The sequence below is a fragment of the Chlorocebus sabaeus genome, chromosome 10 (assembly GCF_047675955.1).
Source record: "Chlorocebus sabaeus isolate Y175 chromosome 10, mChlSab1.0.hap1, whole genome shotgun sequence".
Taxonomy (NCBI): Eukaryota; Metazoa; Chordata; class Mammalia; order Primates; family Cercopithecidae; genus Chlorocebus; species Chlorocebus sabaeus.
The window spans coordinates 65,117,029-65,133,770 of NC_132913.1; the positions used below are offsets into that span (position 1 = coordinate 65,117,029).

General features: G+C 38.4%; 1 protein-coding gene across 1 annotated transcript in view; it reads right to left on the bottom strand.

The window, feature by feature from the left end:
• The window catches only part of PDE11A (phosphodiesterase 11A), a 455,494-nt gene that overhangs the window by 211,059 nt on the left and 227,693 nt on the right, over positions 1-16,742 (bottom strand). Inside the window, exon 6 of the mRNA XM_073019839.1 lies at positions 9,659-9,791. Coding sequence (XP_072875940.1) covers positions 9,659-9,791 — 133 coding nt within the window. The remainder of the gene's footprint in view (positions 1-9,658; positions 9,792-16,742) is intronic.

The window sequence follows — 16,742 nt, forward strand, 5'->3', positions numbered from 1 at the left end:
TTATCTCCTCTTCCTAGCTGGTAACCATTCATCTTTAGTCTGTACCTCTCTCAAATGCATCCTGAGGCCTGAGGGCTCCTTTCTTTTTCCTTTTTCCTCCTCTGTCCTCTCTTCACAGAGGGGTAATTGTGTCCCTGTACTGCAGAATACTCCCCTTGGATGCATCTCCAAACTGGGAAAAGTTAATTTCCCAAACTTGGGAGGCAGAGGCAGGAGAATTGCTTGAACCCAGGAGGTGGAGGTTGGAGTGAGCCAAAATCATGCCACTTCACTCGAGCCTGGGCGAGTAAGGCTCCATCTCAAAAGAAAGAAAGAAAGAAAAACAATTCAGGAACAAGATGGTGGTTCTCTGGAGGTTGAGTGTCCTCTGTGGCACCCAAGGAAGTTGGCTTAGAACTGAGCTGAGGGGAAGGGAATCCAGAAGCCTGACACACCAGCAAAAGGGTAAAAGTTTTTTTTTTTTTTTTTTTTTTAAACAGTTGGACTTTTGGCTTCTCCCTCCCTGTGCAAACCAGTAAAAGGAATGGTAACGATCACTGTTTATGTTCTCTGTAAAGTTTTGATTAATGAAAAAGGATTTATGAGTTTGGTCTTAAGCTGTAGCCAATCTTGTATGCTTTACATGTCTTTCTGTATGGTTCTATCAGAAAGAGGGGTACTTTAGGATAGGATGTGGGTGTAGGACCCCATAAGTGCACTTTTCAAGTCAGCCTAACAAACTGGTCAGTAACAAACTTGGCTGCAGGCCTGTATCTTGTTTACGTCCTTGGGAGCATGACCTGTAACCACGTGGGAGTGCTTTTAGTCTTTGACATTTTACAATGGTGGCTCAGGTTCAATCCTGGCTTGAAGAAGGAGTACTTTCAAGTTAATAGCTGTGTGACTTCTACCATTTGCTGATTCTCTTCCCCTCCATGAACAACTTCTAACTTCTCTTCTTAAATCTTCCCTTCTCTGAGCTACCCTTAAAGATTCTAGATGTTGTAAAAACTGCTTACCTCCCTTTTGAAAATACTTCGTGTACTCATAGTTAAGTCATAACCTTAATTGAGGCTTGTTGGTTTCACCTGTGAAGTTATTTTTGGTAAAGTTTGAAAGCCAGAAATATTGGCTACTTGGCATGGCTAAAGGCAGGTACTAAGGGATTTAAAAGGACATTCTTAAGCAGTGTTCAGCTTAATTAAAAGTGGATACCTAAGTATGTTTAAAGGACCTTTATGGTTTTTTTCTCTTCTTGAATTTTGTTTTTCTGGAAAAAAGGTTTCTTCTCAGTTGACTGAATTATTTTTCTCCATTTTGTCTTGCCACTCTTAATGCACACATGAGAGGTCCTAAAATAATTTCTGATGGCCTGCGACTCCTTGGGAAAAACAGAAAAGGCACCACAGATCTCATTTTATGAGAAACCTCTGTTTTCTTCATGGAACCCCAGAAATTAGAGGCAGATAGATCCCTCTCAAAATCTGTTTTTGTCTTCCAGCCATATCCGTTTGTTAGGCCCTAGAAAATACGAGCTTTCCTAGCCTTGCTCTTAAAGGGCTCCACCCAGAGGCCAATAATCAAATTAGACTGGCAAACAAAAAATCTTACAACTACTGGATTTTCTTCTGTCTGTCTATATAATCATATATGTGTTATGTGTGTTATGTTTATAAAGAAAAGAGCTCTAATTAATTGGTTTGAAGAAAAATAAGCACTTAGATGAATTTTTTTTTAAAGAAAGATAAAAGTTGTAATACTTTTTAGTTCATGCGACTTTAATCTTTGAGAAATAAAAACAGTCTTAAAGATTATTGGTTAAATGCAAACGTCATCAAAATGTAAATAGGTGGTCAAAACTATGCAAATCAGATATTAGGTTTGCTAAATGTTTTAAGGTTGTAAACTGCTTCTTTGGTTTTTGAGAACTGTTCAACTTGCCTGCTTTACAACTTAGTAAGACCTGGGGACATATGGAATTAACCAGATTCTTAACTATGCTGGAAGGAGTCAAACTTTATTGGCACCTAGTACATAATTAAAACAACTTACCAGATTTTACATTAACGTTAAAAACTGCTAAGAGTTACCATTATACATGTAATTGAGACCACTGAAAATGAATTTACATGCAAGGTATGTAAGAAATGGTATGTAAAATATGTTTTTAGTAAGAGATTTTAATAATGTGTGGAAATGTAAATTTTTACTTAGGGTTAAAGGATTGTTTTGAATTAGATGAGATAAAGCTTAAGGTTTAAACAAGTTGTGGAAAGATTGTAAAAAATTAATCTTGCAAAAGGAATTCTGTGCATGAACAGACTGACTAAACTCAAAAGAGTACTATACAGGTATTTCTGTAAATTGTGCATTGAAATAAAAGCACAACAACATTCTCTTAAGGCACCAATCTGCTCTTTAGCAAAATCTGTAAAGGGTTATAAAAGGTTTATAGGAATCTTATCTCATGGTCAAACTGGTTAAGATTGGATAGAATTGTCTGTAAGATTTCATTAGAAAACTGAGTTGACATTAATAGTAGACTAATGCAAGGGTAAAATTTGAATTTTACCCTTGAATAAGATTTCCATGTAATAGTAAAGGATAATGAAAGTTTTTTTTACCTTAAAAAATTTTTTTGAGTCATCATTTTGGCTAAATAAATAGCTTATGGTAATCTGGAATTGTATTTCTTAATATCAAGTGTTCTAAATCTCAAACATATTTAACAGGCAAAAATCAAACTGCAGTTCCTGACCCCTAGCTTTTGGATGTTACAGAGAGCCACTGAAGCATCCGAAAGAGAGGTAAACAGGATTATTCGACATGTTTAGGTACATGGGATTGCCAAAATGATGCTTAATTTTCTTCAGGTTATATTTCAGTGAATAACATTAATATATCTTTCAAAATTGTATGGGATTTCTAAAATTCTAATGTCTGAGTATATGCTATCAATCATAATTAATATTGTTATTGTAAACCAGAGATAACCAAATTTCTTTGTCAATTGTGTTTTTAACTGTTAACGACTCTGGATATTTTGCTGTTCACAGACAATTGTTTTCTTGTTTTGATCCTCTTCAAAAGATGGTTTATAGTCAGCTGTAGAACTTTCACAGGTGATCTCAAATGCAGGTTTCTGTTAACTTTGTAGACCATGACATTGGAATAAAGGAAAAATGTACAGGATTCATGAAGAGCTGAAGTTTTCATGAATATCAAGCAGAACAAGAGTTAATTGAATGGACTGAACTAATAGAAAAACTAAGTAATCTTTTTTAACTTTTGCTTAAAACATTGTTCATCCTTGTTTTCCAGAGTCAAGGAAACTTTTGTTTTGAGCTATTTACAGTCTTTAATAATTGAATAGGGTATACTCCTGTAGACAAAAGTTGGAGCATATTTGTTTCTCTCTGCCAGGTTCCTCTAGAGTTTGAAAACTATTTGTGAGTATTATCCTTTTTTTTTTTTTTGAGATGGAGTCTCGCTCTGTTGCCCAGGCTGGAGTGCAGTGGCCAGGTCTCGGCTCACTGCAAGTTCTGCCTCCTGGGTTTATGCCATTCTCCTGCCTCAGCCTCCCGAGTAGCTAGGACTACAGGCACCCGCCACCTCGCCCAGCTAGGTTTTTTGTATTTTTTTAGTAGAGACAGGGTTTCACCGTGTTAGCCAGGATGGTCTCGATCTCCTGACCTCATGATCCACCCGTCTTGGCCTCCCAAAATGCTGGGATTACAGGCTTGAGCCACCACGCCTGGCCTAGTATTCTTAACTCAAGACAATATAGCTATTTACATCAGTGCAATAAGAATCTATTTTCTTTTGCAATAGGATGCAATTGGAGAAACTGTTTTATCAAGCCTTGTTTTATCAAGTCTTTGACTGGAATGGCATGCTGTCCTTTAGGGAATCAAGCTTGCCTGGCAGAGCCAATAAAAGACCCTTGGGAAAACTGTCCTCATACCTTGTCTACACAGTCCCTGTACAGGGTTTCTAACCTGTGGTGAGTAAAGAATGTCACTTTCTAACAGGCACAGGAATCCCATATTCTTGGGACTTAAGAAGACAGGAATTTACCTAACTCATAGATATTTGAGGATACAAACCTATGGCTGGGCTGGGCTTTAAAAGGTCTTATCTGAGATTCTGTGGAACAGAGTTCCATCAATGCCAATTTAAAAGGCCTATGTGAAAATAATTATTCTTGCTGCACTTTATGCAAATAATCAGGCCAAATATAAGACGTTTATTGTGCAAACAACTCAATCCTATCGTGATTTGTTTTTAACAAAAATGAGGGCTGAAGAGAGAAAAATTATGTTCCAGAACTTATCATACATTTGTCATTATATTCTAGTCTCATTAGTTGTTTTTAAGTTGTTGTCTGCATTTTAGATTCACCCTGCTTATTCCTGTGAACCAACCAGTGATCTCTGGCTGCAGCTCAGAAGAAACAAAAGGGATGGGTAATGTAAAAATCTGGATCAAATTCTAGTTCTGGGCAGTTATCCCACAAATCCTGCCAGGTGGTGGGAGTAAATAGGGTGCCTATAACCCAGAGGTTTCCTTTTTTGGGGAAATAAGACCAAGAAAGCTAACCAAAGCCAAGCCCCATGCCCTCAAATCCTAGCAGGCATAACTATAGCCACTAGTTATCTTGGCATGCCAGCAGCCTTGGGATTTTTGAGCTCTCCTTACCCTCCACTTTTGTTTCATTTTGATACATCTTCTAATAACCAAGTTTTTCTTTTCTCCCCTTTAGGTCATCGAACTCCAAACGGTCATGCAACCAGAACCTCAGACGATGGCTCCCTTTTACTGCGGACCCTTAGATAGGCCTCTGAGGGAGATCTGACTGCCATCTTCCCAAAATAGTGCCCCCTGTCAGCAGGAAGCAGTTAAGATCTGTCTTTGTCCCTATTCTAATGGCAGTTAGATGTACCTCTTTGGAGAAGGAATTATGATAGAGGCAAGAGGCAGACAGAGATGGGTCCCTGGAGAATCTCTGACCCGCCCCACAAGTGTTTACACCAGTTGTTTTGTACAGATAAGGGAACCTGCACAGGGGGCTTGCCTGCATGCCTGCAGTGGACTGGAGGCCCACATGCTCTGGGGAAATGGAGTGGAGTCACCAGGAATTAACACCTTATGCAAGGAGGACCCTGGCCTCTTCAACTCATGTGTGGTGGTCCCGGTATTCAATTTGTGAGGTGGAAACCTGCTTGCAGGACCCCCCCTTTCTCTGCTAAGAGCTTTATTTTTGCTTAATAAATTCTGTCCTCCTCACCTTTCAATGTGTCTATGTGCAAGAACCCAGATTAGCTGAGCTAAGGAACAAAAAAAAAAAAAAAAAAAAAAAAAAAAAAAAAAAAAAAAGCTGCATCATTAGTGCTCTGAATAATTGTGTTTCTGGCAAATTTAAATCCATTAGGTACACTTAAGTTGAGAAAATTTGTTGGAAATATAGGAAATGCTCTGAAAAGGATTCCCCATGCTACCTCTTTGCAAATTATCTTTCTTGTTAACCAACCTGAAACTATTCAGAGAAGTCAGTGCAGAGAACAAAAAAGCAAGCACTTTTTTCAGTGGAGAAAATAATCATCAATTAATCCTGGGTTAAAAAAAGTTTTTAATATTATACCACTGACAAATAACTATTCAACTGGGGAAAAATATGGACCCATGTACCAGACTCAACAAGAAAGGACTCAGACCTTTGCAGGAAGGCAACACAATTCCAAAAGGTGCTCTCTGTCTCTAGGATGATTCTAGAATCATTTTTAAGGGTGGTAAAACCACCTTTGCAAAAATTATAACAGTGAGAGAAAATTATGGCAGTGAAGGAGGTCTGATCTGGCCAACCTCCATCTTGCCTTTGTCCTTCAAGCTGCCCTTAATTATTTCTGGGCTTTGCCCAGGCTAACTTTGGGAGACATTTAGTTGATAGTAAATAATAATAGCTTTTCTCTCTCCAAAGCTCAATCATCTTTGTAAAGTTAATGAAAGGGCACCAGGCTAGGAGGAAAGAGAAGCTTGAATTCTGCTAAGGTGTAGACATAAATGATTACCAGCCATTATTCTGGAGGTCACAAGATATGCAACTTCTCCAATTATTCTCGCAGATAACATCACTATTGTAGAACCTAAGATTGGCCTTTGGAGATGTCTTTTCAGGTTTTTTGCGCATCTGAGGAGACCAAAGTCTCCACGGGGACCCATCAACTGCTCCTGTGGCCCCATCCAGAAGCAACTTAGCACACATGAGGACCATTTCCCACAGACCTGTGATTACACCCCCAATCAGTTGGAAGTAAGCACCCACTGCCTAGCTACCCCCACCCCTTCCCACAAATTATTTTTGAAAAACTCTAGCCCCCACATTCTCGGGGAGATTGATTTGAGTAATAACTCAATTTCCCACGTGGTGTGACTGGCCTCATGTCTATTAAACTCTTTCTTTAATGCAATGCCGTGGTCTTGTTTTATCTGTGTAGATGGTTACAACGGGGTGAAAGTATGAAGCAATTTCATTTTGTCATGATTTTTTTTTATCTTGAGGGAAATACTTGATACACTAATGAAAAAATATTACCTGAAATGATTGTCTTTATCTTATGATCTATACTACCTTACATCAGGCATTGTGGGGAAAAGGTTCAGGTCTCTTAGCCTCTTGGGAGAGCCCTGTGACTCAGTCTTGAGTCTGTTTCATTTATTATTAATCAACAGTTGCCACCTGTCCCTGAGGTAAAATATAATTGAGGAGAGAGGAAGCATAAGCAGATAAATAGTTTTGCTTGACCTAGTATGATACATAAGACACACGTACATACACACAACATACATACACAACATATACACACACATTTATAGGACATATCTACTAAATGTCTGTATTTAGACAGAACACAGTCTCTCTCTTCTTTCTTTCTTTTCTTTCTTTCTTTTCTTTTCTTTCTCTTTCACTGTCTCTCTCTCTTCCATCCCCAACCTCTCTATCACCTTTATGTGCATTAATTCCTTTCCAGTTTTTTCTCTCAGAATGAGAAGAGAAATGTAAACTACCTTTGAATTTCAGTACCATGCAAAGAAAATATGTAAAAATCAGCATACAATGCATATCCAGATTCGCAATTAAAATTTAGTATTTGCTGCCACGAAGATTGAAAGCGTTTGGGTGAGGGACTAACAAATAATGATGGTTTAAGTTCATGCTTTATTTTATCATAGAGAAGAAAGTGATTTCATGAAAGAGTCACTGCTTAACCTACCACAGTTTACTGTCTTCAGACATCATTGCTTCTAACCACTAGATAGGGACATGAAATTTTTATGCCCAATCCCACAGAAATAATTGTTGTCTTTTTGCCTTTGGAGACTCCACATTGTTCTTTTTATGGATCAGCAGAACAGACTGCCTTATTGGACTGGACTATGAGCATGGAGGAAAATGTAATATGGCTGTATCACCAATCAGAAAAGGATATGGTAAAAATCTGCCTGTAGTAAAATGATATGGTATATTCAAACTCATTATATTGTAATAGCAAGAAGTATGCTTGAGATATTAATTGTGCTTACTCAATGTGGTATTTTTGATAAGAAAAAAAGAGCAATGATTGGACAAGAATTTTTTATTCCCTGGTAAAGGAAAAGATGCTTGTAGTTTATGATCCAGCATGTCATTCTCCTAGATATGAATTCTAGGAAAACTGTTACACTTCAGCACTTAGAAACATGTACAAGAATGTCCTTGCAATTATATATGTGACAGTAACTCACTGAATCCAAACATTCAGTCACACTATAGTGGATAAACAAAGCGAGGCTTATTCATACAGTAGAATACTTGCAGCAGTGAAAATAAATGAATACATTACATGTTTACATAACCCAGTAACGATGTTGAGAGGAAAAAAAAGTAAGCCACAGACTAATACATATAGTATTTTTCAATTTACGCAATGTTCAGAGACATGAAAAATATAACAATATATTTGGTGGGGATTCAAACGTGCAATGAAACGATATAGAAAAACAAAGAACTGGTGAGTTCAAATTCAAGGAAGACAAAAACACAGCACAAGGCAAAAGTACATAAAATCAGTCCTAACCCAACCACAATGGAAAAGTATATAAATGTTGACATCTGTAAATCACTTTCAGTGTGCCAGTCATATAACCAAATGAGTAGCGTTCTACCTTACCAGAGGAGAACTGAAGGACTTTGAACTGTGAACTTTCCTAAGGAAGGTAACTCGAATTTCAGATTTAATGTATAAAAACTGAGGAGAACTAGAGGGTAGTCAGTGTTAGGATAGCCAAGGGAGCAGCTGGAAAGGCGCCCCACCCAGACTAGGAGTTCATGTAAGGATTTAGGAGCCTCTAACCTCAAGAAGGAATAGAAAATACATGGAAAATGTAGCCTGGGGAAGAGAGTTCTAGGCAGCTACAGGTAGGTGGTAAGTTTGGGAATATAAGGTTTTCCTGCAGAGATCTGCAAAGATGATCTGACTGAAGTTGTAAATTAGACTTGGACCCCAGCCTCCCTGCCATCACCATGTCCTGGCCACAGACAATGGAGACAGCATAGGGCAGGATTTAAGAGTATGGGCTGTGGAGTTTGGGTGGTAGTAGGACTGAATCTTTGTCTGCCTCCAGAGCCATAGAGCAGCTCTCAATTTCTGTAAAATGGGAATGATGACATCTACTTCTCAGGGTTGAAGGTTAACTGTTCAGTTGTTATCATTACTAACCTATCCCCTGCTTTGTAGCCAGTGTGATCATTCTAAAATATAACTCTTGCTTCTCCCCCATTTACAACTCAGTGGTTCCCCATTGCACAGAACAAATACTCCAACTTCTTAACATGCCTTTCAAAGTCTTTTGGTGATCTGATCCCTGCTTCCCTCTCCAGTTTCATGGATCATGGCCCTTCAGCCACATTAGACCATCTCACTTCCCCAACACCCCATGTCTGCTCAGCTTTGCTTGGAACACATGTCTCCTCACCATTCCTTACCAAAAAAATGCCTGCTACTCTTCAGAGCTCAGCTGGGCAATCTTCAATAGGAAGCCTTGCATTTAATCAATATGTATATATGTATGTGTGTGTATATATATATATACTACACATATGTACATAGAGACATTATCAGTTCATGTGAATTTATCTGTATGATACTCTACACTACCTTAGAATGTAAACTTCAAAATTGTTTTAATATATTCTGTATATCAACACAGTGTGCTTAGATAATTATTATTAAACAATAACACCAACTTACTATTTCTTGGGAGCAATTTTTATAAACATGGTAGTTGTTTTAGGGTCTATTGGGAAATAACTTTGTTATATACACTTCTTTATTAAGTAGTTCATAGTTTAATACAAAATATACCCAATCATAAAACAGCATCAGACTAAGGATAACCGTCTTGCTATAAATCAGGGTAGACTCTAAGTTTTGCTATAAATCAGGGTAGACTCTAAGTTTTTCTAACTTAGAGTCAGTAACAGGCAATGCTAAAAATAAGATCACAGGGGAAGGATGCAAAATAATTACCAGTAAACTCAGGAATTGCTGTCGATCTGTATAATGTTCCTTTTTGTGTTTCAACTGTTTTCAACAGTGTGACAACCGAACCTTAGGATTGCAGCCAGAGGGGCTCCTCTTACCTCTGCATCAAAGCGTGGATCCTGGTAGGCATCACTGATGTTCACTGGGAGGCCTGTTGAAGCAACCAGCTCAGCAATGCTATTATTTATTAGCCAGTCGGAGTACGACGATTTCTCCATGCTTTCTTTGAAACTATCAGAGCACCAAGGTAGGCAGGAAGAAAAGAGAGAAACATAAGTTTTCTTGAAGCAAACACTATACACTAATATCAGGATAATCTGTCCTTATTAAGAAGCAGTAAGTGACATTAGTCACAGAACAATAGCAAGGTAATTATCAGTGGCTACTTCGAAATGACTTACCTGCTGTAATGTATAATAATTAAACCCATGGGCAGAAACCATAGATTCCCTATGATTCAGAGAGAAACTCTAGGTTGTATTTAGGTCCCAAAGCTGGCAATCATATGTAAGGACCAAAATTAACAATAAGACACCAACAACTAATAAAATTCCATCAACCTCCCAGCTTGCCCTTTTTAATTGAACAGACTAAATGTTTTGGCACAAGGAAGAATGAAACCCAAATGGGAAAAATTCAGGAAGTAAATTGCGAGTTTAAAAAATTATAAATGCAGCAAAAGAACGTATCTAGACTATGGCCTTTTAATTATTTGAAAAACAATTTTACTATCTTAGTCATTATTTTAATAACAGTAATATTTTAATAACTATTTTAGTATCTTAGTTAACTATTTTGGTAATTTTAGATTATGTTTCTTAACAATAGCACATATCCCACTTACAAAATCTCACTTAAAAGTCTATTTTAATGCAACAGACCCTTAACATTAATAATTAAAACTATTTTCATATTTAATTTGAACAAGGAATTTTATGCTAAGTGATTTTTTGAACTTTCCCCTGTATCACTTTCATGACAGACCCTACATATACAGAAATGCTGTAAGAATTAGTTAATATCCCCCATTCTTCTCCTCCTTTCCATCTTTTCTTCCACAAGTATATATTGAGCACTGCCAGGAGCTGTGGAGATACAAAATTGAGAACTGCTCAAATTAGTATTGGCCAGGAAAATTTTCCTGGATGATGTCTGATCTGTGGCTTGGCAAGTGATAACTGAAATTATGTGAATGGATGCAAGCATACTAGGGCAAGGTTTTCAAGCTGACTTCTGTGGAACCCTGGATTTCATGAGATGTTAAATGAGTATACTACAGCAAGAATAATAATCACTCTATTGACTTTTTAATCTAAACTGCACTATATATAAGAAAACACTAAACATGCACGTTGTCTTTGGTATTATGCAATAATGTCCCTGTGTGAAATTATGCCATGTTGAGAAGGCAGGAAACTGCATGGAAAGGCCACTGAATGCATGAGTGAGTTGGACACATAGACATTATTTAGCATCATTAATATATCTCATCTGTAATGATTGCTGCCCTGTGTCTGATAAATTCAGCATGTATTTGTAATGTTATTCATCCCTTATTGCATGTTAAACATTAATAATACATAAACTTTATTCTCTATGACTCTCTGGCTGAGAAATGGAAGTTTTAATAAAAAGTTGAGTCTTGTAGTTCTTAGATGGCACCTAAATCAAAGAAGTTAAAAGACTGAGTACTTCAAGGAGAAAAGGAAGCTTTATTTTCTAAAACAAAACAACACAGAAGTTTTTATTTTCTCTTTGCTGTTTTATATACATTGCATTTCATGAGATGAAATTTTATGTTGTGCTGCAATGAAAGCAAAATCTAGGAAGAAACAAGATAATGCACCTCACACAAAGATCTAACTTAGTGAAACCATTTATAAGTTTATAAAAGGGTATGGGCTAAATTCTGACCTTTCTTTCAGGGATTAATTGGCTTGCCAGTTCATTCTGCACTGTGTACTTCATTCCACATTTTAATTATTGAGGTGTTCTGTGATCACACCATTTCGAAGCTGCTGACCTAGAGTGTTCTGTGGAGTGTGGGAAGCAGCGCTGCAGCAGGAGCTGGGGAGAAGTCTGGGCACAGAAGTCAAGGGAGGAACTTGAAAAATGGTTGGGTAGGGTGGTGCTCAAGGAAGGAGCCAGTTTTACCAATAAGTGCCAACAACCTTCAAGCTGGGTCTTTCAGGATGAGAAAGAGTTCAGCAAGGAGAGATTGGAGGAGTTAGAAGGAAACAGCAGGAACAAAAGACACAAATGCAGCAGAGTACAAAGTGTGTTCTTGGCACAATGAGCAATCGTATGGTGGGAATAAAACTGAAAAAGAGGTCAAGGCTCAAAGGTGAGACCTTGACCAAGTTGCTGAGACCTTAGTTATAGGCAATGGAGAACTGTTTAAGAATATGGAGCAGGGAAGTGACCTGGTTTAAGATGTGATTTTAGAAAGCTTAATCCAGGTACAATGAGCATCAAGAACTGGGTAAGAGACACTGAAGGTGGGAAGAGGTCCTGTAAACCACAGAAGTCATGCAGGTGGGAGGCAATGGTGTTGGTGACTCAAGAGGTGCTGCAGAAGATTCCATAGGCTCTGTGACCAGATAGCAGCGGCTTACATTTTGCTCCTGAGTGCCTGTGGCCCTATTAGCAGAACACAGTTGTTTTAAGGAGTGGGGAGATAGGGGAAAGATGATAGATATTCTGTAAGCCTGGGACATATTCATTTTTGAAAGTCCAGGAACAAAATCCTATCAGTAACCAGGACTGAAAACTCTAATCCAGAGTTAGGATAATTTTCAGGGGATATAAAATGCATGAGATCACTCAGGGACAGAACACATAGGGAAATCTATATCTAGGGAAGGGAAGGAGAAGAAAAGTAGTAATAAAAGGGGAGGAGAGAAAGAGAAGAAATTTTAAGGAGGAAAAACTTAAACTTATTGCCATCTACTGTGGGCCAACGGTCAGGTTAGATACTTTACCTGACTAATTTGTTTTCTCCTCAGATAAATCCTATGAGACGGATATGCTTCTCTATATTTTATAGATCAGAAAATGGAGACCTAGGATGCTCAATAACTTTCCCAAGTGGAGATAGAAGTTTCACCTAAATCTGACCCCAACATCCTAAATTATAGTATTTTTCCTGTCACCTTTCCGAAGGAGTTAATGGATAGCGTTATAGCAAGAATAGTGGGTTGTCACCTAAGAACAAATAGAGAAGGGCAGTCCACACCAGAGAGAGTTTAAGGAAGCTGCTAAAGATAGTAAACACTTCAGTCTGAGACTTCAGTCACAGGAAGGGGTAGGAAAAACCACTGGAGTTGATAATTGAGAGCTTTAGGTCCCTACTTACAGAATTCCAAAAGAAGATATGATGACAAAAACACTTACTGGACAGGGGTTCCTGAAAAACTCACTCTAAATCTAAAACATGCTTAGAATTTGGCTTGGTTCAGTATGCATACTGAATTGAAATCATTGTAAAATCAGTGAACAGTGCAGAAGGAATATTGACTCTGTGCAAGGCACAGTTGAGGCGGTTTCTAAAGTATAAGCTATGATCTCTGCCCTCAGGGAGGTTGCTACTTGGCTGGGGAGATGAGAAATAAACACACTGACATTTAAACAACACAAAAGTTATATGCCCACTTCAAATTTCAAATGAAAAAATTTTCACATAGCTGTGTTGATAAGTTGCCAAGTCAACTGTACCGATCACAAATGCTGAAGACGTCCATGGAGGGAGAAATGACTTCCGGTGTTGTAATCCAGCTAAGGCTTCAGAGAGGAGGTGAGATTCAAACTGACCTATAGGTCAGTGCAACAGTGCAAACAGATTTTCCAAAAATCATCTCTGCATTTCTTCAGTTCAATGTTGCACAGGGACATAAATTAAGGCCTGAGTGATCAGATCCTCAGAGAGACAGACAGGAAAGTTGATTTGTCACTTGGTATTTACATCACTGTCTTAGTCCATTCAGGCTGATAGAGCAAAATACCGTAAGTTGGGTGACTTATAAACAATAAATATTTATTTCTCACAGCTTTGAGACTGGGAAGACCAAGATCAAGGCACTGGCAGATTCAGTATCTAGTGCCTTCTTGCTTTAGTTCAGTGTCTAGTGCCTTTTTGTCCTCAGATGGTAGAAAGAATGAGGGATCGCTCTGGGGCCTCTTTTATAAGGGCACTGGCTCCATTCATAAGAGCTCCACCCCCATTACCTAATTACCTCCTCAAGGAGCACCCCTTCATACCCTCACATTAGGGACTGGATTTCAACATATGTAGTTTTGGGCAGACACAAACATTCAGACCAGAGTAATCACATTCTGGCTTACGTACCAGCTCAATTTTGGAATTCCTAATGGTCTACTATAATGCAGAATCCTAACACTGAGTTAGAGCTTTCAAAAGCTTGCTTCTCTTCTTCACAAACAAAAGGTAATTTTATGTTATGATTAAGATCATGGGTTTTGGCATACCTCAATCAAATGTCCCCTTTGCTGCTTTCTAGCAAAATGATCTCAGGAAAACTTCATCGGTAAAATGGGTATAATACTACTACTGTGGAGATTACGGTGATAATTCATTCAAAGTGCTCAGCATATTATTTAGCCCATAGCAAACATTTTCTAAAAGCATCACAACTTTTAAAGCAAATTCTGCACATGACATACCCCTTTATACATTTCAGTGATGTGATGTTGTGAGTTTAATCACAAAGGAAAGGGCCCAAATTATTTCCGCTTTTGGAAAGACACATCTAACTTTAAGGGTAAGCTCTTTCAAAAAGTTCCTACAGCTCATCACCTCCCCCTGATTTATGAGGGACCTTTTATTCAGTATGGTTTTCTCTTTTGCAGTTGGTTGCTGTTGGGACAGAACATGGCAAGATCACAGCCACAGCCACATGTAGTTGTGCAGGTTCCGCCTTGGACAGGGATGCCCTATAAAAGGGAGAAGTGGGGGTTGAAATTAGTCTAACTGTGCTTGTTTGCTTGAAGTTGTATCCACCTGGAGAGGGTACCTTTTCCTAATTCTCACAGAGACATTTGTATGGGCTTTCAATGGCCCTCCTTCAAGCTTTTCTTCAACACATCTGAAAATTGGGCATGTAATCTCTTTTTCTTTTTATCATACTTTAAGTTCTAGGGTACATGTGCACGATGTGCAGCTTTGTTACTTATGCATACATGTGCCATGTTGGTGTGCTGCACCCATTAATTCATCATTTACATTAGGTATATCTCCTAATGCTATAGCTTCCCCCTCCCCTCACCACATGACAGGCTCTGGTGTGTGATGTTCTCTTTCCTGTGTCCAAGTGTTTTCATTGTGCAATTCCCACCTATGAGTGAGAACATGCGGTGTTTGGTTTTCTGTTCTTGCGGTTTGCTGAGAATGATGGTTTCCAGCTTCATCCATGTCCCTGCAAAGGACATGAACTCATCCTTTTTTATGGCTGCATAGTATTCCATGGTGTATATATGCCACATTTTCTTAATCCAGTCTATCACTGATGGACATTTGGGTTGGTTCCAAGTCTTTGCTATTGTGAATAGTGCCACAATAAACATACGTGTGCATGTGTCTTTATAGCAGCATGATTTATAATTCTTTGGGTATATATCCAGCAATGGGATGGCTGGGTCAAATGGTATTTCTAGTTCTAGATCCTTGAGGAATCACCACACTGTTTTCCACAATGGTTGAACTATTTACAGTCCCACCAACAGTGTAAAAGTGTTCTTATTTCTCCACATCCTCTCCAGCACCTGTTGTTTCCTGACTTTTTAATGATCGCTATTCTAACTGGTGTGAGATGATATCTCATTGTGGTTTTGATTTGCATTTCTCTGATGGCGAGTGACGATGAGCATTTTTTCATGTGTCTGTTGGCTGCATAAACGTCTTCTTTTGAGAAGTGTCTGTTCATATCCTTTGCCCACTTTTTGATGGGATTGTTGGTTTTTTTCTTGTAAATTTATTTGAGTTCTTTGTAGGTTCTGGATATTAGTCCTTTGTCAGATGAGTAGATTGCAAAAATTTTCTCCCATGCTGTAGGTTGCCTGTTCACTCTGATGGTAGTTTCTTTGGCTGCACAGAAGCTCTTTAGTTTAATTAGATCCCATTTGTCAATTTTGGCTTTTGTTGCCATTGCTTTTGGTGTTTTAGACATGAAGTCCTTGCCCATGCCTATGTCCTGAATGGTACTGCCTAGGTTTTCTTCTAGGGTTTTTATGGTTTTAGGTCTAACATTTAAGTCTTTAATCCATCTTGAATTAATTTTTGTATAAGGTGTAAGGAAGGGATCCAGTTTCAGCTTTCTACATATGGCTAGCCAGTTTTCCCAGCACCATTGATTAAATAGGGAATTTTTTCCCCATTTCTTGTTTTTGTCAGGTTTGCCAAAGATCAGATGGTTGTAGATGTGTGGTATTATTTCTGCAGGCTCTGTTCTGTTCCATTGGTCTATATCTCTTTTTTGGTACCAGTACCATGCTGTTTTGGTTACTGTAGCCTTGTAGTATAGTTTGAAGTCAGGTAGAGTGATGCCTCCATCTTTGTTCTTTTGGCTTAGGATTGTCCTGGCAATGCAGGCTCTTTTTTGTTCCATATGAACTTCAAAGTAGTTTTTTCCAATTCTGTGAAGAAAGTCATTGGTAGCTTGATGGGGATGTCATCAGTGTGCTGTATTCAGGAGACCCATCTCACATGCAGAGACACACATAGGCTCAAAATAAAGGGATAGAGGAAGCTCTACCAAGCAAATGGAAAACAAAAAAAAGGCAGGGGTTGCAATCCTAGTCTCTGATAAAACAGACTTTAAACCAACAAAGATCAAAAAAGACAAAGAAGGCCATTACATAATGGTAAAGGGATCAATTCAACAAGAAGGGCTATCTATGCTAAATATATATGCACCCAATGCTGGAGCACCCAGATTCATAAAGCAAGTCCTTAGAGACTTACAAAGAGACTTACACTCTCACACAACAATAATGGGAGACTTTAGCTCCCCACTGTCAACATTAGACAGATCAACGAGACAGAAAGTTAAAAAGGATATCCAGGAATTGAACTCAGCCCTGCACCAAGTGGACCTAATAGACATCTACAGAAATCTCCACCCCAAATCAACATTCTTCTCATCACCACATTACACTTATTCCAAAATT